This window comes from Glycine max, chromosome 8 (genome assembly GCF_000004515.6).
Source record: "Glycine max cultivar Williams 82 chromosome 8, Glycine_max_v4.0, whole genome shotgun sequence".
Classification (NCBI taxonomy): domain Eukaryota; kingdom Viridiplantae; phylum Streptophyta; class Magnoliopsida; order Fabales; family Fabaceae; genus Glycine; species Glycine max.
The window spans coordinates 17,751,183-17,777,753 of NC_038244.2; the positions used below are offsets into that span (position 1 = coordinate 17,751,183).

Here is a 26,571-nt window from a genome sequence, read left to right on the forward strand (position 1 = left end):
GGAAAATCGTATCCTCATTGAGTTTGTGCCTAATAATACTCTTTTTATTATTATTGTTAAATTCTCTTTCTCAAAAAGTTTCCATCCTTTTGTTATGGTATTGAAATGCCTAGTTTGAAAACATGTTTGTCTATCATTTTTGTTTTAAAATCTGATCAAAATCCTTTTTTTGTTTAAATACAAATTGTAGTTGTAAATGACCAAAATATAAGAAACGAGGAAGGGATATAATGGTAATTGCAGTACTGAAAGTAAAAAATAAATAGGCTTAAAGCGCCAACGAATTGATTTCTTATTGCGGGTTTCAGTCAAAATGATGAATGCGAGTGAGAGGAATGCAACAACGAAGCTTAGACGTGTGGGGAAGAAGCTCCTCAAGAAATCTTCTGTTCATAAACTTCTGCCACTGCTTCAAGTAATGTCTCTTATGAATTTTGGAACAAAGTTTAACAACATTGTTACAACAGGCCTTTCAAGCTTATGGTGTTTTTTGGTTTTCTAACTTCTAGAAATTGGAGTCGCTACTATCAAGCCTGGAACAAGAACCAACCGAGCCAATTCAAGAATCACTTGTACCTTCAAAGAAGGCTCTGATCTCCGACAAACTTTTGAGGCACACAGATGAGGATGTTAAGCTTTCAGTTTTATCTTGCATCACTGAGATTACAAGAATCACAGCACCAGATGCCCCTTATGATGATGAACAAATGAAGGTACGGTACTATTTTTACTTTAATGTATTTGTATTTTTTTTAATCAAATCATTGAAGTATACTATATAGTGTATACTAAAAATGATAAATGATGTTAATGCTTTTCTGTATCCATTATTTTTCTTGTTCAAATTACAATAATATAGCATTTCATTTCATGGTTAACAGGAAATCTTCAAGCTTATAGCGGCATCTTTCGAGAAATTGTCTCACATATCTGGTCATGAAAAAGCACTTGACATACTTGATAATGTCGATAAGGTCAAATTATGCATGGTCATGCTGGACCTTGAGTGTAATGACCTGGCTATTGAAATGTTTAAGCATTTTCTGAGGTTTATAAGGTTAGAGCCTTGACAATATGTCTTTAATCTGTTTCTTCCTGTTCCAAACTTTTATATGTTTCTTTTATTCCAATTACTTTTTTAACAAATGAACATAATCTCTATAAAATTCATGTACCCAACTTTTAAGTTTATTTTCTTCTTAGTGGATGGAGATCTGATGAAATAGTTGACATTTAAACAATTCTGCAATTTTGGTGAAGTGTGTTGAAGCTGATCACATAACAAGAGGATCATATTTAGATTTTAATCATGTCTCAGTTTATTAGCTTCCACCTAACAGGTTAAGCTGCTGTAGAATGAAGGCTCGCAAATGATTTTATATCTAACAGTCTCTATTATCTTTCTTGTTTAGATGAGTGTTTTGCATCAGTTCTTGTAACAGTCTCCCTTTGATACTAATATCACCTTAGTATCTGTAGAAAGAGAAGAAATTTGAGTGAATGCTTTCACTTAAAACAGGGCTGTATTTTGCAGTTTCCTATCAATTTACTTGAGATTTTCTTGTTAATTATTTTATGTTATACGTATTCAAGAATGAAGTGGTGTAGCCAAGAAAATTAGGGGTTTCTTTGCATTTTCCTTTTGCAAATGACGATGTTTTACATTAATAAATGCCGATGAAAATGCATATTGCTTGTTACAAAAACAAAAGTTGACTCCCTTTTCTTTTCTTTCTTTTTTTTTTCTTTTCCCACTTTTAAGGTTTCATTCACTTCTAGAATTATTAATTACTTAAAGTATTTGCTCAATTTATAGGTCAAACCATCCCCGTAACGCAATTCATTCAATGGAATCAATAATGACCCTGATTTTGCAAGAAAGTGATGACATTTCCCCGGATCTTCTTAGACCTCTGTTGGATAGTGTATGGAATGAAAATAAGGTAATATGGTTTGCATCATATCAAATTCTTCTCGTATTCTTTTCTTTATGTTTCTTTTATTTATTTGGTTATTTACCATTTGATGTCGTTTTATTTAACATAGTCAATCTGGTTTAATTTATTTTTTGCAGGCTCTTTCACCTATGTCTTGGATATTGGGGGAGAAAGTAATTCGCAACTGTGCTGTTAAGCTCAAGCCCTATCTCATGAAGGCTGTGGAGTCCTCAGGCAGAGCTCTGAATGAGTATGCAGACATAGTAACTGATATTTGCCAGAACAAATCTGAATCTGTCAATGTGATTTTTCAAATGGTTCTGAACTTCTGATTAGACAGTGGTGAGTTTTACTTGTAACACTATCAGATTAACTGTTATAGCTAATATGTGATATTCTTGCTTATTATTAACTTTGCTGAATATTGGAAACCATGGAATAACACTGATTCCTATCCACACATAAAAAAAAAACACTTAAAGTTCTGTTATTGGGGCGATATGGATAGTGCCTAATGTCTATCTCTATTACGTCGATATTAAAAGTGTTGTTACATTAAGTTTGTTTTAAAAATATCAGAAATGAAAGATAGATAAAAAACAATTTTAGGATTCATTCATCAAAGTATTACAAAGTTGGTTTATTTATACAAAAATAGAAAATAACTAACTTAAGTAACCAACTAACTTACTCAAATAACTTCTAGTAACTAACTAACTGTCATAACCAACTAACTACTCAAATAACTTCTAGTAACCAACTAGCTGTCATAATCAACTAACTACTTAAATAACTTCTTGTAACTAATTGCAACTGCTTAATCGTGATACCCCTCAACTTGGCTAATAGATGTTAATCATTCCCAACTTGGTAATGAATTTACCAAAAATCGGGCCTGGAAGTGCTTTTGTAAAAACATCTACAACTTGGTGTTGGCTCTTGACATGGACAAGCTTGACTACTTTGGATTGAATATATTCTCGGATGAAATGATGATCAATGTCAATGTGCTTGGATTGTTCATGATGAGCAGGGTTTGAAGCAAGATTTATGGTAGATTTATTATCACAAAATAGCATCACAGAGGACACATCAACTTCAAAGTAAAGAAGTAACTTGCTTAACCAAACAATTTCACTAGTAACAGAAGACAAGACACGATATTCAGCTTCAGTGGATGATTTTGAAACAGTGGATTGTTTCTTAGAACGCTAAGAAAGAAAGTTGTTTTCCAGAAAGACACAAAAGTCAGAAGTGGATCTTCTGGTATCAACACAGCTGGCCCAATCAACATCAGCAAAGGCAATGAGGTTGAGAGAGTTCTGAACAGGGAAAAATAAACCTTGTCCAGGAGCAGATTTGATATACTGCAAAAGATGATGAACAACATGTAAGTGAGGAACTCTAGGTGCTTTCATATACTGACTTAATCGATTCACAACAAAGGTGATCATCAGGTCGTGAGATGGTCAAATAAAACAATCTACCAATTAATCTTTTGTACATTGATGGATCAAGGAGTAAGTCTCCATCATGAAGATTGAGTTTTAGATTGGGATCCATTGGTATATTGGAAGGTTTGAAGGCCAAGAAACCTGTATCTTCCAAAAGAGATAGAGCATACTTTCACTGGGATAGTGAGATACCTCTGCTGGATTTGGCTATTTCCAAGCCAAGAAAATATTTCAAAGGGCCAAGGATCTTCAATTGAAACAAAGATTGCAATTTGGTCTAAACAGCTTGTACAGAGGCAAGATTGGGTCATGACAGGATGATGTTATCTACATATACTAGTAAAATGACTAAGAAATTTCCTGAGCCAATGGTGAAAAGGGAGTAATCATGCTTGGATTGATGGAATCCATGACTAAAAAGAGTAGTGGAGAACTTATAGAACCATTGTCTAGAGGCTTGTTTTAGGCCATATAATGATTTATTTAATTTGCATACCAATGAAGGATTGGCTAACTTGTATCCCTTGGGAAGTTCCATATAAACTTCTTCAAACAAATCTCCATTCAAAAAAGCATTGTTAACATCTAATTGGAGGAGGCACCAGTTTCTAGCAGCAGCAACACAGAGCAGAACTCTCACAGTGGTAAGTTTGGCTTCTGGAAAGAATGTATCAGAGAAATCGATCCCAGCTTGTTGATTATAACCTTTGGCAACCAATCGAGCTTTGTATCTATCTACAGAGTCATCCATTTTGTATTTAACTTTATACACCCATCGACATCCTATACAGTGCTTATCAGGTGGTAATGGAACAAGTGTCCAAGTGGAATTTGCTTCAAGAGCTTGAATTTCCTCATGCATTGCTCGACGCCATTCAAGATAAGGAACAACTTGATGATAGAACTGAGGTTCATAGACAGTTGAGATGTGATTAATGAAAGCTCTGTAAGGGGGGCTAAGAGGCAATAGGGAACAATAATGCTGGATGAGATATGCAGCCTGAGATTGTGATATTACATAATCAAACAAGTATAAGGGATGCTTAGAGTGACGTGTACTCCTTCTTAAGGTGATAGAGGGCAAAGTGTGAGGATAATATGAGCTAGGGATTGAGGGTGAATCAGTTGGATCATGGTTAAAGCTATTAGGTGGCTGTGGTGATTGGCTATGAGTTTGGTCAGGGTTAGGTAAGGTATTAGCGATGGGAATGGGGATAACCAACTCAAGTAAAGGATCAAGAATGACTTGAGGCTGTGAAATGATTTGAAAAGGAAAAACGGATTCATGAAAGACAACATCTTCGGACACAAAAAATTTCTTAGTGTCTAGGCTATACAATTTGTATCCTTTATAACCTTGGGGATAACCAACAAAAATTGTAGGCACTGCTCGAGGAGAAAACTTGTTCCTTGATGATGGAAGAGTGGAAGCAAATGCTAAACAACCAAAATTTCTTAAGGCATGATAGTCAGGTTCCTTTTTGAACAGAATATTGTAGGTTGAGCACTCTGATACCATATCAGAAATGAAAGATAGATGAAAAATAGTTGTAAGATCCATCCATCAAAGTATTACAAAGTTGATTTATTTATACAAAGACAGAAAATAACTAACTTGAGTAACCAATGAATTTACTCAAATAACTTGTAGTAACTGACTACTTGCTGTAACCAACTAACTACTCAAATAACTTTTTATAACAAACTGTAATTGCTTAATCGTGATAAAAAATAAAAAGAAACTAAAGGGGAGTCAGGAGAGAGTTACTAAATTGATTCCCCACAGCAAAAAAAACAAAAGTCGATACTTTATAAAATCCCAAAATTATTATACTGCCTGTGAAATTGATTTTCCGTGGTTCTTAATTATTTTGATAATATATTTTAAATGGGGATTTTGACTCTTCATCTTGGGTTCTATGATATGATTATCTTTTGCAGTAACGAAGAAAGAACGCAGTTTATCGGTTGAGTACCAATAATTTCTATAATCACTTTTTGCTGCAACGAATAGAAAATTGTTATTCTTGATTATGATTTTAATTATATATCTAATGAGTTCACAAGAAAGTAAATATCAGTTTTATAAAGTGGATTGTGTTGTATTTAATTTGTTAATTGTCATCTTAAGTTCTTTTTTTAAATGTAAAAATGTTATGTCTGTTTCTCTTTTCTATCCATTCTGTTGATTATGCTATGATTGCTATCATTGAATACCTATGACTTATCTTATTCTTTTCCTTTTTTTCCCCCTCAGATTTACAAGTGGCAGAGTAACTAGTTATTGGGTTGTGCAGATGTTCCCCAGAGTTTTCACCTTTTGGTAGCCCCCTCCATTTCAGGTGGTGGCTTCAGCATAATGGACTGCTATAGGGATAGGAGTGTTTTTATTTTATTACATACAATTTGATAGGATTCATACATTACAATTGGATATCTTTATTTTGATAACTCATCACAATTCAGTCATTTTATTTGAATGACGAGACTTTGCTTGATGAAACTTGTTTACTTTTATTAAGTATTGATAGGTGGGTGTTATCTTGAGATGTTGAGGATACAAACGAAACTCTTATCAATTTTTTTTTTAAAAAACTTTTGGCTTGTCAGGCTAAAGGTTGTTTAAGCTATTGTTAGCCCGCATTACCATCCCTAGTCATGATCGTAGAGTGGCTCGGTGACAGATATCTTCATATCTTTTATTTTTATTTGCAACAAAATTTTACTTGATTTTAGGGGTTGAGCTAGATTGAAGTTAGTTTTGGTTGTGTTGCAATGCTTCGGGTTTAGGAAGTTGAGAACAAGTTTGATTGATGTTCCTAAAGATGCAGAGGAACAACTCTGTGACGTAAATTATCTTTAGAAATGGAAATAGATTGAAAATCAAAATTAATAACAACATTGTCTGCTTGGATGTCTATTCCCCTAGTGGAAACATCTGTGAATGTTTCAGTAAAAGGGAAACAAATGAGAAGTTATAATTATAATTATTATTGTTGTTATTAATGGAACGACATATTAAAAAAAGCTAGCATGTTTATCATGCAGATATATTTAAAGGATATATGGCATGCATTATCACAATAGTAACCACCACCACCAGTCCATCAATAAATTACACTAACCAAATATACATTATGCTATTATTCACTATCAATTCAAAGCTGATTTCTAAAACAATATAATGAAAATAATATCAGAAAAAAAATATGAAAATGGAAAGCATATACAGTTGCATATTGAAAAAGGTCAAATCTAGCTTGATAGACATTCCTCGACAATCAACAGAAAAAGAAAAAAAAAAAAACTCTTTTTACTCATTTATTTATCGGAGGATGCTAAAGTGCATGCAACATATATACCTTTTGATTCCCTCCTATATAAACAGAAAATTAATTAACGATACCTCTCGCTAGTGTGTTTTCACAAATATTTTGGAAATCTTCGAGTGTCTCTCTTGTTGCAAATTGTAATATCTCCCATTTTAATCATATATTCAATGTTAAAATTGGGGAATGAGATTAATTATGACAACTCATTTTGCATCTTCAAGTATAATAAGAAGATGAGAGTTATAAGATTAATTTAGTGATTAAAATGAAAGTAAAAAGGAGATGGTGAGTTCAAATTTCTTTCTCTAATAAAAAATAATAATTAATATGTATTGATAAAAAAAAGCGTAATAAGACAATCTTTGGAAAGCATTTATCCGCATTATTTTAAAAAAGTTTTTTTAAATACTAATCTGGTAAAAAGAGCCATGGGCTTTAGCCCATTTTAATAGATTTAGGTGGTGGGGATAGTATATAAGTTATTTATTTAGATATAATGAAAACTAAAATAGTGTGCCTGTGCAAAGTTACACGGTCCGGAAAAGCAAAACAAGAATTGTCTTTTAAAACGAAAAAAAAAAATGAAAAGTGGGAGTGCTGCTACTAACATGTGAAACTTATATGGTGGTAGTTGGATAAATTTATAAATACTATTATTAATGACAAGAAAGAGAAAATTATAAATAATTTTTTTCTTCTATGTGGGGGTGGCGTTGGGATTAGAAGGGTATTCTTTTTAATTTTTTTAATGACAATTTTTAATATTTAATAATATTTTATACAACCTAAAAATATAAAAAATGAAATATTTTTTTACAAGAAAAATATTATCGTAACTGATTAGATGGTTTTTTTTAATAAATTGAATTTATTAGATTTAAATATAAGTAGGGATGATAAAGTATACTCAAAATCTTATGTATATCTGCAAATGGGTAGGATAAATATTTGATTACTAGGAATGAGTTCAAAGCTGATATTTACCTTAAAAAATTTAATAGGGATGGTGCGGATAAAGGTAGAATAATATCCACCTGATTTTGCCCTACATCATTTTATATATATATATATATTACTAGTTATTAATTTAATGGTAATTGGGAGAAATCTAAACTTTTCTTAATGCATATATAAATTTGTCATGTCTTTATGTGAATTATGGATCAATATATTTGAAAAGCATTCTAGATTGGGTGAGATTTAATTTTGGAACTTTATGTTTTTATCATAATACACGATAAATGTACTCATAATATATCTTTTTATTACTTCAAATTTAGAAACAAGTTAAATCATTTTTCATTTGATGATTTTTTTCTTTATTTTATTATTAGTGAGTGAATACATACTTGAAAATTAATCTTAATCAATTAGTCATCATAATTTTTTATTTTTTAATAACTAGATAAACTATGTATATAAAATTTAGTGTACAAAACACAACTCTTTATTAAAAAATTAATATATTAAATTTAAACACATTTATGTACATAAAATTTAGTATAAGCCGTATCAAAGCATAAATGAACCCAAACATATATGTTTTTTACCCCACACATCCAAGTCTCATTAAACAAGTTCCTCATTCTAATATACTTGTCTTTTTTATGAATTATGTTCGAATGACTTTAAGCTATATTTGAATGCTTTGAATTTTATGTTTAGATGATTTAAGAGTGAATTTTCAACTTAGTTGTAATTTTTTTTAATTAATATTTTTTTATTGATTTGTTGACTTTATGTATAAGTAAAGTGTAAGTACGGGATAAGGATTAAAGTTACTATTTGCATGGATATGAGACTAGATACAAGAATCTTTTCAAATGCATATATGAGGATGAGTATTATAATTACAATCCGCATTCAAATATAGCTTAAAGTTATTACTCGCATGAGGATGGGGTTGGATATGAGTATCTTTTCAAATGCAGGCATGAGGATGAACATTATAGTATGTACAGACTCTATGCATTGTCATCACTAAATATAACTTTGGTATTCATATTTTGTTAAATCCATAATTTTGATCATTTTATTAAAATAAAAATATATGGTTTCCTATTTTAGAAAAATTTATTTTTGTCCCAATACATAATTTTGCTTACATTTTTTTATTTCTTACATTTTAATTAATTAAATCAACTCTTGATGACAGTTTAAATGAACATGTTAGATCGTTTGTGGTTAAATTGGACAAAAAAAAATGCAGGTAAAATTGAGGATTAGATCAAAATTACAATATTTTTTTTTAAATGGACGGATCAAAATTACAAAAGATTAAATAAAAAAGATGATCAAAATTATATTTAAGCAAAATTATTATTATTATTATTATAAAAACATTATAAAATTTGTTTATTTTTTATGTTTCACTTATGTAAAAAAGTAAAAAAAAAAACTCTCTACTTCATATTTTATTTTTTACCAATTTAAACAAGACATTTTTCTACCATATTTTTTACCCTCTTATTTGTTTATTTTTTTATTACATTTTTCATAAAAATTTCACAAGTTCTCTCCTTTCTTTTATTTTTAGGTCATTATTAGACTAATCATATATAACCACATACCAATTTTAATATAACAATAATAATTCTATATTATTTTTTACTTTAATCATTTCATACATTTTTCTTTTCTATTCTATTATGGAGTTATGCTTTAATTATAGTATGATTTTTTTCCCATGAATTCAAAACGATGATTTTCTTTGTAAGTATTCTTTAAGCTCATATGCTTAATGTACCATAAAAAAGAATAATTTTCTATTTAATAATTATTAAGTTAAATAATTTAAAAAGGTTAAAAAATGAAACAAAATTCATCATTAATTCAATATTATTGGATTGTACATTTTTTATGAAAATTCACGCAGGGAGTAATATGGATGATTTTCATTTTAATCTTTAACTTTTTTTTATATTATTTTATCTATTAATCAACAAATAGAAAATCATTCATTTGAATTCAAAGAAATTCAAGATTTTCATTAAGCTTCCTTATCAAATAATAGGTTTGAGAGTTATAAGGTTCATTTTGTGGTAAAATGATTTGATAAGATAGGAAGAGAAAGGTTGTGGGATTCACTTCCCTACTAATAAAAAACTAACAATTAACATATGTCAATAAAAATAAATAAATAAACAAAAGGTTTGTCTAGGATGGCCATCTTGATAAGGGATATTTTAATGCTTTAATTGTTTTTGCTACACCAATATATTCCTTGAGGAACCGCGAAGTGATAAAACTTACTATGGAAAAAAGCCCTAAAGTTTTTGTGTTGTCTAATCAATATGTGTTTTAGAATATTCTAAAAGGCCCAATAAGAGTCCAATAATTTATCCTTATATGTGAAAGTTGTAGGCTATTAAAAATCCCTAGGTTTAGCCTCTTAGAAGTATGCACCACTTCATCTCTAACTTCTAGACTTTGACTTGTATTGACTTCAACATTTTCGGCGGAAAACTTATAGATACACCTTATTTGGTGCGGAGCAAAGAAACAACTATTGAAGGTCAAGATCAATCCCTCGAAATCCTTCATTGAAGGGTTATCGAATTCCTCTAAGATTGTGAGATATGTGATTATCCTCCTTGAACTTGTGCTGAACAATATACTTTTCTATTATTGTTGTAAAATTTTGATTATCTAATGTTTTTCTCTTTTTGTTATAGTTTTGAAATCTCTAGTTTCAAAACATTTCTTTTATATCTTTGGCTTTCATTTTGGTTTTGAGATCTTCAAACATCAAAATCACTTTGTTCTTGGTCTTAAAAATTGAGATCCATGTATTAGTATGAAAGCTCTAATCTCAAAATTAAATTCATCTATATATCATTTGATTATTGTTGAATGTGAAATCTCCAAGCGTTGTCAACTCTCCTAAATTAAAAATATATATTAATTAATAAGCCGATATGAGATAATTATCTTTCTTTGCAAATTCAATGATGGAGTGGTCGGCTTACATTATTTGCTAATTACTTTTCACCTTATAACATTTGCATAGATCCACATAAAGATATAAAAATCATGAAAATGCAAGATGAGAGATTACATCAAGAAGTTGCACAAGTTTGTGAACCGAAGAGCACTCGAGGAACTTTCATCCCACACATCTAAGTTGTTTTGTTGTAAGTCTCTTTGTCAAATCTAAAGGCTCATTAGAAGATACTATTTTCTGCCTCAAGATTTGCACATTCGCACTCTAAAAAACTTCTTATAGTCTTAAAACCTAATGTAGTCCTTGTAAACAACTATTATATCTTGTTGCTTATTTATTTATTTATAATTGAACACTTATATTGCATGACTCTTATGTGCTACTTACACATGCTAACAAACCTTGTTTAGCCATTAGTGTCTATTAGTCCATTTTGTTGATAGCTACAATTTCCATTGAGGTGTGTAATAGAAATTTGTCTTAAATTAAGTTTTCCAAATCTTGGCTATAAAAAATATTAAGTGTAATTTTCATGTATTATTGTTATAAAAATTTTAACATTATTAATCAATTAAAAATTACTTGTTAGTATGATTTAATGAAAGTGATTGAATTTTAACTTATAGTATTTTTTATAGCCAAAAAGTATGAAAATTTTTAATTTTGAGTGAAGGATACAGATACACAAGGCAAAATTGTTTGCACACCTCAATAATAATTTAAATTACTGTATAATGTGTTTGGATTAGATTTATAATGAGAAAAAATCAATTATTTTTAAGGTAAAACAATAAATAATTGTTTCTATTTTTTTTAATGATACCACCGTTATTTTGAGAAATATAATGAATGCTTAGGTGTTGTCCAAAGTCCAAACACATCAGTAGTCTACTCTGCAGAGTAGAGTGACAGACAAGTGTCAATGACCAAAACCAGGTCAGGTATGCTGTATGCGAGTGTGTGTCAGTGACACATAAGCTCTGGAGTTGAATACTTTAATTCAAAAAAAGATTAATGAGCAAGTGGTATAATGGTAATTGCAGCAAGAATATTACCGAAACTCAGTTCATCAGCACTGTCCTCAACGCTCAAAAACAGGCATTAAAGCGCCAATGAGGAAGAAAAAAAATGACCCTTTTAAAGCTCTTTTTTTTTTTATATATTCTTTTTAAGGTAATCAAAATCAAATAAAAGGAAAAAAACAAAAAGTAATCCTAGTACAGTGTTGATTTCCAACCCAGAAACAAACTGAATGATGTATGGAATTAATAAATCATTGACGGTTTCTGAAAGTGGTGATTTTTGTGTGTGTTTGCTTGCATGCGCATCACTTGGCCTTAAGCCCTTGAATTTGGGTCCGCTGAGTTGTTTGCAGCGAGAGTGAGTGTTAGAGTTAGGGCTATAAAACACGGTTTTTTTTAGAGTGCGAATGTGCAGAGCTTGAGGTGCAGAAATGGCTTCTGCCAGTGATTTGACAGAGACAGAGAGGAGCACAGCAAAGAGGCTTAGACATGTGGGGAGGAAGCTCCTCAAGTGCTCTTCGGTTCACAAGCTTCTTCAACTCCTTGATGTAATCTCTCATCTTGTGTTTCCTCTGTTTTTCATATGCATGTGTATCTCTCTGCTGGATTTTTGTGTCATGAATTCTGCTGTGTCTTCTGAATTTGATCATGAATTTCTATCAGTTGGATGATTATTTGTTTAACAGATTTGTTGCTGTCTGTAATTTCTTATGTTTGGTGTAGAATTGTAGATATATGTTTTCTTCACAACCATTCTTTCATACAGTTGTTTATCTTTATGTTTGGTATTTCTGACCTCAAATGGATTGGGACGCCCAAATTTTTTATTTTTACCATAGAGAATGTTTAAACAATTGTTACTTTGATCATTCTCACGGTCTAACATGCCTTCCATTTTTTCTGTAGCCTTCAAGTTTTGATTTTTCCTGAATTTTCTGAGTTTGAGTCTCTTTGGGTCCCTGTGGCTCTATCGACTTGTCTAATGGGGTGTGTGCCTGAAAATCCCTTTTCCAACTTCTGAATCATTGGTTGAATAGAGTGACTGTCAGGTCCATCTTTATAAGCCCCTTTGGAAGTCCAAAGCCTCCTTGAAGATCGAGTTTTTTATTTGGACTGTGGTGCTTGATAGAATTAATAGTTAATACTAACGACATTTTGCCCAGATTCCCTCTGAATGCTTTGAACAAATTGCACACTAAAATATGGATATTTAGAAAGGGTTTTGTTTATTCCATCACTTGAGTTGAAAAGATAAAGTGGAATATCAGGTTTAACTCTTGTAACAACATAAATTGGGAGTTTTCCCCATGTATTTAAGTGCTGCTTATGAATTTTGGAACAGAGTTTAACAACATTGTTACAAGTTACAACAGGCCTTCCAAGCTTGATTGAACTCTTGACTTTTTATTTTTGGTTTTCTAACTTTTAGAAATTGGAGCTGCTATTGTCAACCCTGGAGCAAGAACCAACTAAGCCCATTCAAGAATCACTTGTACCTTCAATGAAGGCATTGATTTCTGACGAACTTTTGAGGCACACAGATGAGGATGTTAAGATTTCAGTTACATCTTGCATCAATGAGATTACAAGAATCACTGCACCAGATGTCCCTTATGATGACGAACAAATGAAGGTACAAATTTTAGTTTGATGTATTGTATTTTTTTTATTAAATTATCCAAGTATACTGTAAAGTGTATACTATAAATAATGTTAATGCTTTTTTGTTACCATAAGTTTTCTTGTTCAAATTTTAATATAGCATTTCATTTCATGGTGAACAGGAAATCTTCAAGCTCACAGTGGCATCTTTTGAGAAATTGTCTCACATATCTGGCCGTGGCTATGAAAAAGCACTTACCATACTCAATAATGTCAATAAAGTCCGATTATGCTTGGTCATGCTGGACCTTGAGTGTAATGACCTGGTTATTGAAATGTTTCAGCATTTCTTGAGATTTATAAGGTTAGAGCCTTAACAATGTCTCTCTTATCTGTTTCTTCCTGTTCCAAACTTTTATATGTTTCTTTATTTTCAATTACTGATTTAACAAAGGAATATAAACTCTATTTCTTCCTGCACCCATCTTATAAGTTTCTTCTCTATTTCTTCTAAGTGGATATTTGAGGTCTGTTGAAATTGTTGACATTTAAACAGTTCTGCATTTTTGGTGAAGCATGTTGTAGTTGATCACATGACTAGAGGATCATATTTAAATTTTAATCATGTGTCAGTTTTTCTGCGTGCTGTCCTGATTGAAATTCTTGAAAATATATGTTAGATACCCTCCCATTGCTAGGATGTATGTTAGGAAGCAGGGCATTGGGTTTCACGTGGGCAATGAGGAAAATAGTAGAGATAACCATCAGCATATTTAAAATGCAATGAATAGAATCACTTGCAATGAAAGCAATAAGAGGAAGGGGTGAGCAAGTTACGAGTGTGAGGAGCAAGGGGAGGAAGCAGACCCAAGCAATAAGAGGAATATTGTTTGGGTGAGCGTTTGCATCAGTTCTTGTACCAGTCTCCCTCTGATACTAATATCACCTTAGTATCAGTAGAAAGACAAGAAATTTGAGTGAATACTTTCAGTAAAACATGGCTCTGTTTTTCAGTTCTCTTATCAATTTACTTGAGGTGCTTCTGAAGATGAAGCAATTTTCTTGTGAATTCTTTTTTGTTGTACGTATTCAAGAATGAAGTAGTGTAGCGTAGGAAATCAGGGTTTCATTTGCATTTTCCTTTTGCAAATGACTAGTAGATCATAGATGAAACATTGGGTAGTTGTTTTACATTAATAAATGCTGATGAAAATGCAGATTGCTTGCTACAAAAACAAAAGTTGATTGCCTTTTCCTTTTTTTCTTTTCCCACCTTTAAGTTTTCATTCACTTCTAGAATTATTAATTACTTAAAGTATTTGCTCAATTTAAAGGTCAGACCATCCCCACAATGCAATTCATTCGGTGGAATCAATAATGACCCTGATTTTGCAAGAAATTGAACAAATTTCCCCAGCTCTTCTTAGACCTCTGTTGGATAGTGTAGGGATTGAAAATCAGGTAACATGCTTTGCATTATGTCGATCTCTTATCTTTTTGTTTCTTTTATTTATTTGCTTATTTGTTATTTCATGTCCTTTTATGTAACTTACAATCTAGTTTGATTTATTTTCCCAGACCATTTCACCTATGTCTTGGTCATTGGGGCAGAAAGTAATTAGCAACTGTGCTGTTAATCTCAAGCCTTATCTCATGAAGGCAGTGGAGTCCTCAGGCAGAGCGCTAAATGAGTATGCACAAATACTAACTGATATTTGCCAGAACCAATCTGAATCCCCTCAATGTGATGATTCAAATGGTGCTAAGAAGACAGTGGTACGTTTTACTTGCAGCACTCTATCAGATAAACTGTTATAGCTAGCCTAATATGTGATATTCTTGCTTAGTATTAATTTTGCTGCATATTGGAAACCATTGAACAATTTAGCTGACTTCTGCAAGTTCTCTAGAACCTTGATTGTTGCTGTTGTTTGTATGTTAGATGTTTCTAAAAATGTTTCAAATCATAAGCAGACTGGTTCTCGATCTTAAAACATGCCCAAAAAGCATAGGCATACTAAAAACTCGAGTAGGAAATGAACAGCTGTCAACCATGTCACCTGTGTTCCATTCAAGGAGGAAGCTCTGATCAAATTCCAGCAGAGAAAAATAACCACTCTTGCTGATTGCTAATAAACCAGTAATTTACCATCAAAATGTTCTTGTTCACTCGAGCTGTTTCTGTGTGTAATAACACTCTAGTTCTGCTATAAGGGGTTGGGGGATATGGATGGTGCCTATCACTATTACATTGACATCTTCATATTTTTTATTGTTATTTGCAACAAGTTGTCACTTGATTTTAGTCTTTGAGCTAGATTGAAGTTAAGATTGGTTGTGTTGCAATGCTTCAGGTTCAGGAAGCTGAGAACAAACTTGATGTTCCTAAAGATGCAGAGGAACAAGTGTGTGATGTAAATTATCTTTTTCCCTTCTCAATGAGTTATTTGATTATAGATGGTTCCTTTCACTATTACATTGATATCTTCATATTTTTTGTTGTTATTTGCTACAAGTTGCTACTTGATTTTTGTCTTTGAACTACATTGAAGTTAGGATTTGTTGTGTTGCAATGCTTCAGGTTCAGGAAGCTCAGAACAAGTTTGATGTTTCTAAAGAGGCAGAGGAACAACCATGTGATGTAAATTATCTTCTGCCCTTCCCAATGAGTTATTTGATTATGGATGGTGTCTTTCACTATTACATTGATATCTTCATATCTTTTGTTTGTTATTATTTGCAACAAGTTTTTACTTGATTTTAGTATTTGAGCTAGATTGAAGTTAGGATTGGTTGTGTTGTGATGCTTCAGGTTCAGGAAGCTCAGAACAAGCTTGATGCTCCTAAAGATGCAGAGGAACAACCAAGTGATGTAAATTATCTTTTGCCCTTCTCAGTTGTCAATGAGTTATTTGATTATGGATGGTGCCTTTGACTATTACATTGTTATCTTCATTTTTTTATCGTTATTTGCTACAAGTTGTTACATGATTGTAGTCTTTGAGCTAGATTGAAGTTAGGATTGGTTGTGTTGCAATGCTTCAGGTTCAGGAAGCTGAGAACAAACTTGATGCTCCTAAAGATGCAGAGGAACAACCATGTGACGTAAACTATCTTCTGCCCTTCTCAATGAGTTATTTGATTATGGATGGTGCCTTTCACTATTACATTGATATCTTCATATTTTTTGTTGTTATTTGCAACAAGTTGTTACATGATTTTAGTCTTTGAGCTAGATTAAGTTAGGATTGGTTGTGTTGCAATGCTTCAGGTTCAGGAAGCTGAGAACAAACTTAATGTTCCTAAAGATGCAGAGGAACAACTGTGTGATGTAAATTATCTTCTTCCCTTCTCAACGAGTTATTTGATTATTAAATTTTCCTTTAAATACAATTAAACGCTTGCTTAGTTAAAAGCAACTTTCAATATGAATGCAGTATTAAACTTTTAACTTAATTCTTAATCAGGAAACCAAGGGGCATGAACTGGATATTACTGGTGACAGAGATGTCAAAATTTTGGATGATACAAAGTCAAACAGAAGAAGTGGTACTTCTACTATGGATGGTGAAGCAATAAAAATATCTGGTTCAAATAGGAGACCACATTCTGAAATAACTAAGAACTCCAAAAGAGGAAATGCGAAAGCCAATTTGGAAACTGACAATTTAGAGTCTGTTCAGGAACCAAAATCAGAAACGCAGTTGAATACTGTGCCAAGGAAGAGGGGCCGTAAGCCTAATTCTTTAATGAATGCTGAGGAAGGCTATGATCACTCATGGATTTCTCGGGAAACAAAACCTGGGAAATCAGCTCAATCCAGAAAGGCTCGCAATTGCAGCTCTCCTTATCCATCTTCTGAAAAACCTACTTCCAGAAAGGATAAGTTGCATAGAATGCCTAAAACTGTAAGTGAAACTCCAGTTTCCATGCAGAAAAGTGAGAACATAGCAGAAGCTGTCCAATCCAGAAGGACTCAAAATATTGGCACTGATTTTCCAGCTAATGATACAAGCGAAGGTCATGAAGCTTTAGCTTCTAAACCTAAAGCTGATGAGAATATGGATGCTGCTTCTGTAAATAATAACATTCTTGATGGTCGTCATGTCAAACGTGGCCAGCCAAGGAAAATAAATAACACTGGGAATCAAGATGTTCATTCCAATTCTGTGTCAATGTTAAAGGAAGACAACTTGAATTCTCTTCTTGAGAATACTTCTTTGGATTCCCCAACAGTTAGGTTGGAAAAGGAATCTGAAGTAAAAACCATTAGGAAAATCAAATTTTCTGTAAGGGTTGATGGGAAACTTGTGGCTCCAGAATCAGTTGCTAAGAGGGAACCTAGCGCTTCTTGTGGAGATGAGGGAAAACACAAGTCATCTGTGAATGTTGAGCTAGAAAATATAGAAGAGAGCAGATCCTCAGTTCAAACAGATGTTAGGAAAAGGAGGAGGCTTAATGCTACTCCTAATAAGGGTCTCAACAAATCATCAGCTGTGAAGGTATAGCAAGTAACTTTTAACAATTCTCCAGAACATCACGTTATATTAGTAAAACCTCACATATTTTGTCTTTTGCGGTTGATGTCTCCACCTTTTAGGAACTGATTGTAGAATCTGCAAGTAAAATGTTAGGTGGTGTCAAGGAAACCCCACAAGCAAGGTTGAGGAGAAGACACATTACTGCGAATGTAGAGGTATGCATTTTAAATCATTGGAGTTATTGAAATTTCAGTTTTTTCCAATAAAACCCCATTAAATTTCATTGGTTTATGCTGGAAGGTCCTTAATGTGTGATACTCTCTAAGACTATGTACTAATTATGCAAACAAGATGATATGCCTTGGAAAGTCTAATGGCAGTATATTGTGTTCCTATTGCTGCTTTTGATTTCTTAATTAAAAATTTATATCTGATCATGTCTCATTAACTGATGGCTATTGTAAAATTGTACTCTACTCTCCTCACTACTACATAGCAATAGTGATCTATGTTAGAGTTTTGTGGTCTTAGTCCCATATCGCTTGATTTGTAAAAACTTGTGTCTCATTAGTGCTATATATAGAAACACCTTGTAAGTGTGCAAAAGTGTGCAAGTAATAAAAAGTTCTCCTAGTGTAGCTATGGACGTAGGTACATACATTGTGTGCTGAACCACGTTAAACTTTGTGTTTTCTCTCTTCTCCTTATTCCTTTCTCTTCTTATTGCTCTATACCTAACAACTGGTATCAGAGCTTGGTTACTCCACGGGATTTCCTTAGTTTAGAGGAATTAGTGGGAGTCTTCTCAGTTTAGAGGAGGCAGTGGGAGCAATCGCATTAGAAGAGGGGAGGTGAAGATCAAGAAGTTCGATGACAGAGATTTCAGCTTTTGGAAGATACAGATAAAGGATTATCTATATCAGAAGAAGCTATTATCTATATCAGAAGAAGCTGTATCAACCTTTATCAGGGGTTAAGACAGACGACATGAAGCAAGAAGAATGGAACTTGCTAGATCGACAGGCTCTTGACATGATCAGATTGACATTAGCCAAGAACATCACGTTTAACATCGTAAACGAGAAAACTACTGCAGGCTTAATGAAGGCGTTATCAGATATGTATGAGAAGCCGTCGGTAGCCAACAAAGTATACTTGATGCGTCGGTTGTTCAACCTCAAGATGGGAGAAGGTATCTCTGTAACTGATCATATTAATGAATTTAATACTATTCTTGCCCAGTTGGAGTTAGTGCAGATTAAATTTGAGGATGAGGTGAAGGCATTGATTCTATTGTCATCACTACCGGATAGTTGGGCTGCAATTGTTACTGCAGTCAGTAGTTTTACAAGGGAGAACACATTAAAGCTTACTGACATCCGTGACTTGATCTTAAGCGAAGATGTTCGCAAGAGAGAAGATCTTCTAGTCATGTTTCCAATTCAGCATTGAATACTAAAGGCAGAGGAAAGACTACCTAGAAGGGTCAGAATGGTCGAGGCAGATCAAAGTCAAGAGGGAAAGGTCAGACAAAATTTCGAAGTGACAGTTGAAATTGTGACAAGAGAGGTCACTTTACCAATCAATGCAAGGAACCAAAGAAGAACAAGGCTCACAAAAACAAGAAGCGCGATATGATGAATCTGCAAATGCAACAACTGATGAATTTGATGATGCATTAATTTGCAGCTTGGATAGTCCTGGTGATTCATGGATTATGGACTCAGGTGTGTCGTTCCACACTACTCCCTCTAAAGATTTATTGTCTAACTATATTTTTGGAAGATTTGGGGAAGTTTACCTTGCAGATGGAAAATCTCTTGACATTGTCGGAAGAGGTGATATCAACATCAAGACCTCCAGTGGATCCCTATGGACATTGCACAATGTCAGACATATTCCTGCCTTAAAGAGAAATTTAATATCTATAGGGTAGTTGGATGATGAGGGGCATCACCCCACTTTTGGAGATGGAGCTTGGAAGGTAACAAAAGACAATCTCGTTGTGGCTCGTGGAAAGAAGCGAGGATCTCTTTACATGATTGCAGATGAGGATATGGTAGCAGTTACTGAGGCTGTCAATAATTCAACCATGTGGCATCAAAGACTTGGACACATTAGTGAAAAAGGAATGAAGCTTATGGCGGCAAAGGGTAAGCTATCAAGCCTGAAGCATGTTGATGTTGGTGTTTGTGAACACTGTATCTTTGGAAAGCAGAAAAAAGTTAGCTTCTCAAAGGCAAAGAAGACTCCTAAAGTTGAAAAGCTAGAATTGGTGCACACAGATGTTTGGGGGCCAGCCCAAGTGAAATCTGTTGAAAACTCACGCTTTTATGTCACCTTTATCGACGGCTCTACCAGAAAGATATGGGTTTATTTTCTTAAAAATAAATCTGATGTGTTTTTTGTGTTTAAAAGGTGGAAAACAGAAGTTAAAAATCAGACAGGTCTAAAGGTTAAAAGTTTGAAATCTGACAATGGCAGGGAATATGATAGTCAGGAGTTTCAAGACTTTTGTTCAGAACATGAGATCAGAATGATCAAGACAATACTAGGAACACTTGAGCAAAACGTTGTTGCAGAAAGGATGAATAGAACCTTGAACGAGAGAGCGAGGTGTATGCAGATCCAATCTGGCTTGCCTAAGGCATTCTGGGTAGAAGCAATAAACACAACAGCATATCTCATCAATAGAGGACCATCAGTTCCTTTGAATTATTAGCTGCCCGAAGAAGTATGGTCTGGAAAGAAAGTAAAACTTTCACATTTGAGAATTTTTGGTTGTGTTTCATATGTACTGACAGACTCTAATAGTAGAGATAAATTGGACCCAAAGGCGAGGAAGTGTTATTTTATTAGTTATGGATCTGACATGTATGGCTACAGGTTTTGGGATGACCAAAACAAGAAAGTTATCAGAAGCAGGAATGTCACTTTTAATGAGAACTTATTTTATAAGGACAAACTCCGCAGAATCTACATGTGCAGGTAAATTGTAAGAAATTTCTGAGAAAACAACACTTGAAGAAATTTCAGAAAGTGATGTAGCCAATAGAAACCAGAGTACAGGCGTAGAGGTTGAGTCAGAACCAAAACCATCAACTCCTCCAAGAAAATCTAGTAGAATTTCAGGACCACTAGATAGGTATTCCCCTTCATTGCATTATTTGTTGTTAACTGATGTTGGTGAGCCAAAATGTTTCAGTGAGGCTACGCAGGGACATGACTCTATTGAGTGGGAGCTAGCAATGAAAGATGAGATGACATCTCTTCAGAAGAATAAAACGTGATCTTTAACTAAATTGTCAGAAGGAAAGAAAGCGCTACAAAATAAGTGGGTCTATAGGCTAAAGGAAGAATCTGACGGTAGAAGAAGATACAAGGCGAGACTTGTGATGAAAGGGTTTCAACAGAAACAAGGAATTGATTTCACAGAGATCTTCTCTCCAGTTGTTAAGATGACTATCATCAGAGTTATTCTGAGTATTGTAGCTGCAGAGAATCTTCACTTGGAGGAGTTAGATGTTAAAATTGCATTCTTGCATGGGGATTTAGAGGAAGACATCTATATGACCCAACCAGAAGGTTTTGAAGTGCCAGGCAAGGAGAATCTTGTGTGCAAGCTTCATAAAAGTTTATATGGCTTGAAACAAACACCGAGGCAGTGGTACAAGAAGTTTAATGAGTTTATGAGCAACTCAGGATTCAACAGATGTGACATAGACCATTGTTGCTACGTTAAGAAATATACTAATAGCTATGTTATTCTTGTCGTGTATGTTGATTCAGGATCCAGTATGGCAGAAATTAACAGGTTGAAGCAGCAGTTGGCAGAAAACTTTGAAATGAAGGATCTTGGTCTAGCTAAACAAATCCTTGGTATGAGAATTCTTAGAAACAAATCAGAAGGAATTTTGAAGCTGTCTCAAGAGAAATATATACACAAGTTGCTTGACAGGTTTTACCTTAAAGATTCTAAGACCAGGAACACCCCTTTGGGATCTCATTTGAAGTTTTCAAAGAAGCAATCTTTGCAGACAGATGAAGAAAAATGTTACATGTCAAGAGTATCATATGCATCAGCAGTCGGGAGTTTGATGTATGCAATGGTGTGTACTAGACCTGACATATCACATGCAGTGAGAGTTGTCAGTAGGTTCCTATCAAATCCAGCAAAGGAGCATTGGGAAGGCGTAAAGTGGATACTCAGATATCTGAAGGGTATTTCAGGGATGTGTTTGTGCTTCAGAAAAAGCAATCTCACTTTACAGGGATTCTTAGATGTAGACTTGGGAGGAGATTTTGATACCAAGAAAAGCACCACAGGCCACATTTTTACTTTGGGAGGTACTACTGTGAGTTGGAAGTCTAAACTTCAACATAGAGTTGCTCTCTCAACCACGGAAGCCGAGTACATAGCTATCTCAGAGGCAACTAAGGAGATGATTTGGTTAAAGAATTTTCTCAATGAATTAGGGAAAGAACAAGATAATGCTTCATTGTTCAGTGACAGTCAGAGTGCTATAAGTCTTGCTAAGAATCCAATCTTCCATTCTAGATGCAAGCATATTCAATTAAGATACCATTTTATCAGGGAGTTGATAAATGATGGAGACTTTTCTTTGCTGAAGATCTTAGGATCAGAGAATCCAGCAGAATGTTGACTAAAACTGTTACAACTGACAAGCTGAGGCTTTGCATTGCCTCAGTTGGCCTTCAAGGATAATTGAAGATGAAAGCGCTACACTAGGTAAAGAGTTAATGAATTCATTGCTTACAAGGAGCTGCTAGAGTTTGGAACTTAGACCCCAAGTAGGAGAATTGTTAGAGTTTTGTGGTCTTAGTCCCATATCGCTTGGTTTGTAAAAACTTGTGTCTCATTAGTGCTATATATAGGGACACCTTGTAAGCGTGCAAAAATGTGCAAGTAATAAAAAGTTCTCCTAGTGTAGCCGTGGACGTAGACACATATATTTTGTGTTGAACCACGTTAAACTTTGTGTTTTCTCCTTCTCCTTATTCCTTTCTCTTCTTATTGCTCTATACCTAACAGTCTAAACTCTAAATTAGTAATATTTGACATAACATTTAAAGCTTTTGACAACAGTTTGAATTAGATTCTTGTTCTCAATGTTGTTTGTTTGCTGAAAATTTCCTCTTCTATTAATTTTTCCTCCTAATTTATACCCTATTAAATTTTTTTCTCTCTCAATAAATTCCTGTTTTCTGTACTTTTTTTCTTCAGGCGTCTGATGATGGTAACTCATTGGTTGGTAGAAGGATCAAGGTCTGGTGGCCGAAGGATAAGATGTAAGTATCTCAGTATCATATTTTGTAACCTATTTCTATCTCTGCATTCCTCTATTTCCAATTTCTAAGCAAGTATACTAAAGCCTTATCTACATTAGACCCTATCATGTGGCAAGGAAAATGGAGGGGAAAAAAAAACAAAAGTGGGTTTTTCTTCCTCTTGAAAGCTTTTGTGAAATATTTTTGCTAAACCATCTTGGCTCGATAACATTTTGGTTCATGCTTATGAACTATGGGTTTAGGACAATACTTATATTTAGAGGAAGTTTTATTATAAGTCATAGTTGGGTTAAGAATCAGACACATAAAAATGGAGGATGAAGGTTTACCATGAGCCATCTTTTTATGATGTGGGTCGTTTAAACAAAATTAATTGTAAAGGATTCTTTTTGAATTTTTAGATTTCGAAACAACCTTCCATGTCTTGCAAACTCATTCGGTGGGTTTGTAAGATAATTGCATGTGCTTTTGAAAATAGAGTGGAGATTATGGTCATCTACCATCTCTTTTCTCTAGGTTGGCCTATTGGATTGTGTTAGAACATTTGAATTAAGAAACATGCTATGTGATTTAAATAAAGAATTCAAAGCAGGTTGTTTTTTAACTTTAGCTTTAGAGCTAAATGCTATGTTGTGGAAGTTTTTTTCTTTTAAAGATATCAGTAGGTTGTTATTTAGCATCTTCCCTAAACCTACTAAATGTTTATCATGTTTCATAATTTTAGTTTCAGTGTGTGTGTGCTGTTGTTGCTTGCTTTATTTTATCCAGTAATTCTTTACTTCAGGTTTTATGAAGGTGTTATTGATTCTTATGATCCTATCAAAGGAAAGCACAAGGTGAGATGGCTGTCACTGATCTTGTTTTTAAATTTTTTTTATGCGGCTTTTTAGCTCTAGTATTCGTTCTTGCATCTTTTCATATGTAGGCTTTATGTGTTGCTACCTACTTATTTGGAATGCATTATGTATGCTATTCTTTAAATCAAAACCATGTAACATGCTGACTGAAGATATTCTAGTCCTTGTGTAGCAAACAGTAGCATTAACTCTGATAATATTTTGGTGGCATATGACCTTTTAAAACATTCTTATTTTCAATCTTACTAATCCTGTAGTAAGCTTTATCTTTCTTAAATTACAACTTAGTTTAAGGCTTCAACTATTGAAAAGCATGGATTTTTATTAATTAAAGTGCCTGGGTTTTAAAACAATATTTTCTGTTCTCGTTACTTGTTTTTACTATTAATTACAAAATGTTACTTTGTTTTCACTTTATTTTCTGTTTTCAAAGATTTGTATAGGAAATAAAAATCATAAACATTTTGTCAAACCAAATAGGTCCTAATATTTCCTTTTGATAGTTTCCCAACTTTAGCACTCATTTTCCAAGGTAGATGAAAACAGAAGAGCTTGAATTTAAAACTTCTGACTACTGAACTGTAATACCTACTGCCTTACCAGAGAGTTGAAAGGAAAATGTTATTACTCTTATATTCTCATTTTTTCACTCTTGTGCACAATTATTTAAAATAAAATTATCCATGTGTGAGACTTATTTAAAACCATTGAATAAGTTTGATAATTATATTTGTTAATATTTTGAATTGCTTTTCAATAGATTTTGTATGCCGATGGTGATGTTGAAGTGTTGAACCTCAAAAGACAGCGTTGGGAACCAGTTACTGTTGATGTTGTGTTAGATGAGGTGAGCATAAAGCTTTGATGCTTATTTAATTACCGTGTGTTTGTGTGTTGCTGATGATGTTTCATAGATGAGGTAAGTATCATGTTTTGATGCTTATTTAATGATTGTATGTACATGTGTCACATGTATGTGCTGCTGTTGCTGTTTCATTAGATGAGGTGAATATAAAGCTTAAATGCTTATTTAATTATTGTATGTACTTGAGTGTGTGCATGTGCGTGTAGTATGATATTGTATGATAAATTTAATTCATGCATGCTGATATTCTGCTATCAGGAAGGACTTGCACATCAGAGGCTTGCACAAGCATCAGACATGTAAGTATAATCTGGTCTTGCAGGACATAAATGCTTAATATTTTCTAATTTGATAATTTTTTAAAATTGAATAAATAATATAATAGATTAGCATAGCAGTCTTTTGTTTATTGTTTATAAACATTGCATAACTCTCTTAATTTAAAATTAAAAAATTTGCGTTCCTTTCCCTTTCCCTCCAAAATCTCACATCCAAACATACCGAAAGAGATCTCATAAGAGTAAAGGATCTCTCTTGTTTTGTCTAAATATTTATACCTTCATTAAACAATAATACTTCTAAAGATGCCATTACTCCTACATGATTATAAGTTTACTGTTGTGCTTTTTATCGGCCCAAATAACTGGTCATTAGTTTTAGTGTAATCTTAACCTGTGGGTCTACTCAGTATGACTCTTTTATGCAAGTACCTCTATTATATATTTTAGATGCTTTGAAATTTTGTTATTAATAAAGCACTGTTTTCATTACTTGTTATGCTTTAACTTAATATTCTGGTGGTATCTATTTCCCCCCAACTTTTAGCTTATTAAATCAAAGTGCAGTCTATATAATTTTTTCTTTTCCGAATCCAGTTTCAGTTGAAAGGACCTCAAACTAGAATGTTTTTTTCTCTTAATGTTATTTTAAATCCCTTGAACTATATCGTATCTATAGCATAGCAGACATAATTGTCTTTGATTTCATACCAATAACAGGCCTTTTATCTTATATGATTGTTAAGTAGGTGTCCTCAACTAAGTTCTATACAGTTTTTTTACTATTAATCCTTATCTGATATATTAAGCTTATACTGTCAAGTTATTCATAATGTACAGAGCAGAAAAGGGCAAGGAAAAATCCACGTTGGAGTCTGCCAAGGGTGCAAACATCAATTCTCAGTCCAGGTTAGTCTGCATGCTAGGCAAAATATTTAGGTATAGCAGGTGCTTTATTTGAATCCTTATTGGAATTTTTTAATGGATCAGTAAGAGAAGAGCTTCAGCTTCTGCCGGCATCTCCAAATCTGTGAAATCTGCGGATACTTCTGCTGTTGATTTAGCTGATGATTCACCTATAATTTTTAGCAGAAAAGACTCTAGGACGCCTAAAACCAAAAGAAGGGTGTAAATGAAGAAGGGCATGTAAAAAGGTTACCAGCTACGGGGCTCAATGCAGTGAAGCTGTGCTGTTTTTACTAGTTGGCTCTAAAGCTTTGTAACTTTGTCTTACCATAGGGATTATCAGTTTAGTCTTTTTTGTTTCATATTTAGTTTCAAGAACCCTGCAAACTGGTTAGCCTTTAGCTTGGTTTTGATATATTACGGTGTCTAAGACTATTTTCTTCAGAAGGGTTTTTTCACACCCTTTTCAAAACTCGGTTTCATATTGGTAAAATTATGTCATCTATTTGTGTTAGAATAGAAAGGTTTGTTTCATCCGTGTTGATTGGCAAGGCTGGTATTCTTGAATAGCAGAGGAAATGATT

At 33.3% G+C, this 26,571-nt stretch overlaps 2 protein-coding genes across 3 annotated transcripts; both read left to right on the forward strand.

Moving 5' to 3' along the window:
* Nucleotides 1-303: 303 nt before the first annotated feature.
* LOC102665410 (sister chromatid cohesion protein PDS5 homolog B-B) lies at nucleotides 304-6,274 on the forward strand. Its single transcript, XM_014779159.3, has 6 exons — nucleotides 304-415; nucleotides 510-713; nucleotides 882-1,057; nucleotides 1,817-1,943; nucleotides 2,075-2,279; nucleotides 5,649-6,274. Exons 1-5 carry the CDS (start codon nucleotides 314-316, stop codon nucleotides 2,267-2,269), a joined length of 804 nt encoding a protein of 267 aa, XP_014634645.1. The 5' UTR covers nucleotides 304-313; the 3' UTR covers nucleotides 2,270-2,279; nucleotides 5,649-6,274.
* Nucleotides 6,275-11,760: 5,486 nt separating this feature from the next.
* LOC100527580 (uncharacterized) lies at nucleotides 11,761-26,504 on the forward strand. Of its 2 annotated transcripts, none has more exons than XM_006584472.4 (18): nucleotides 11,761-12,236; nucleotides 13,118-13,321; nucleotides 13,473-13,654; nucleotides 14,625-14,751; nucleotides 14,950-15,066; nucleotides 15,645-15,704; nucleotides 15,872-15,931; nucleotides 16,103-16,162; nucleotides 16,336-16,395; nucleotides 16,562-16,621; nucleotides 16,758-17,792; nucleotides 17,891-17,986; nucleotides 23,017-23,081; nucleotides 23,866-23,917; nucleotides 24,699-24,785; nucleotides 25,062-25,102; nucleotides 25,922-25,990; nucleotides 26,072-26,504. In XM_006584472.4, exons 1-18 carry the CDS (start codon nucleotides 12,120-12,122, stop codon nucleotides 26,211-26,213), a joined length of 2,634 nt encoding a protein of 877 aa, XP_006584535.1. In that variant the 5' UTR covers nucleotides 11,761-12,119; the 3' UTR covers nucleotides 26,214-26,504. The 2 variants fall into 2 exon arrangements, with proteins under 2 accessions (XP_006584535.1, XP_006584534.1); XM_006584471.4 differs by having other exon boundaries at nucleotides 11,762-12,236; nucleotides 14,869-15,066.
* Nucleotides 26,505-26,571: the final 67 nt, after the last annotated feature.

Bases quoted from the DNA above. Each gene is read 5' to 3' on its own strand.
- LOC100527580 (XM_006584471.4), top strand. From the start codon at position 12,120: ATGGCTTCTGCCAGTGATTTGACAGAGACAGAGAGGAGCACAGCAAAG. The intron at 15,067-15,644 runs GTACGTTTTACT...GCAATGCTTCAG, and splicing joins ATGGTGCTAAGAAGACAGTG to GTTCAGGAAGCTGAGAACAA. The intron at 15,705-15,871 runs GTAAATTATCTT...GCAATGCTTCAG, and splicing joins CAGAGGAACAAGTGTGTGAT to GTTCAGGAAGCTCAGAACAA.
- LOC102665410 (XM_014779159.3), top strand. From the start codon at position 314: ATGATGAATGCGAGTGAGAGGAATGCAACAACGAAGCTTAGACGTGTG. The intron at 416-509 runs GTAATGTCTCTT...TCTAACTTCTAG, and splicing joins AACTTCTGCCACTGCTTCAA to AAATTGGAGTCGCTACTATC. The intron at 1,058-1,816 runs GTTAGAGCCTTG...CTCAATTTATAG, and splicing joins CATTTTCTGAGGTTTATAAG to GTCAAACCATCCCCGTAACG.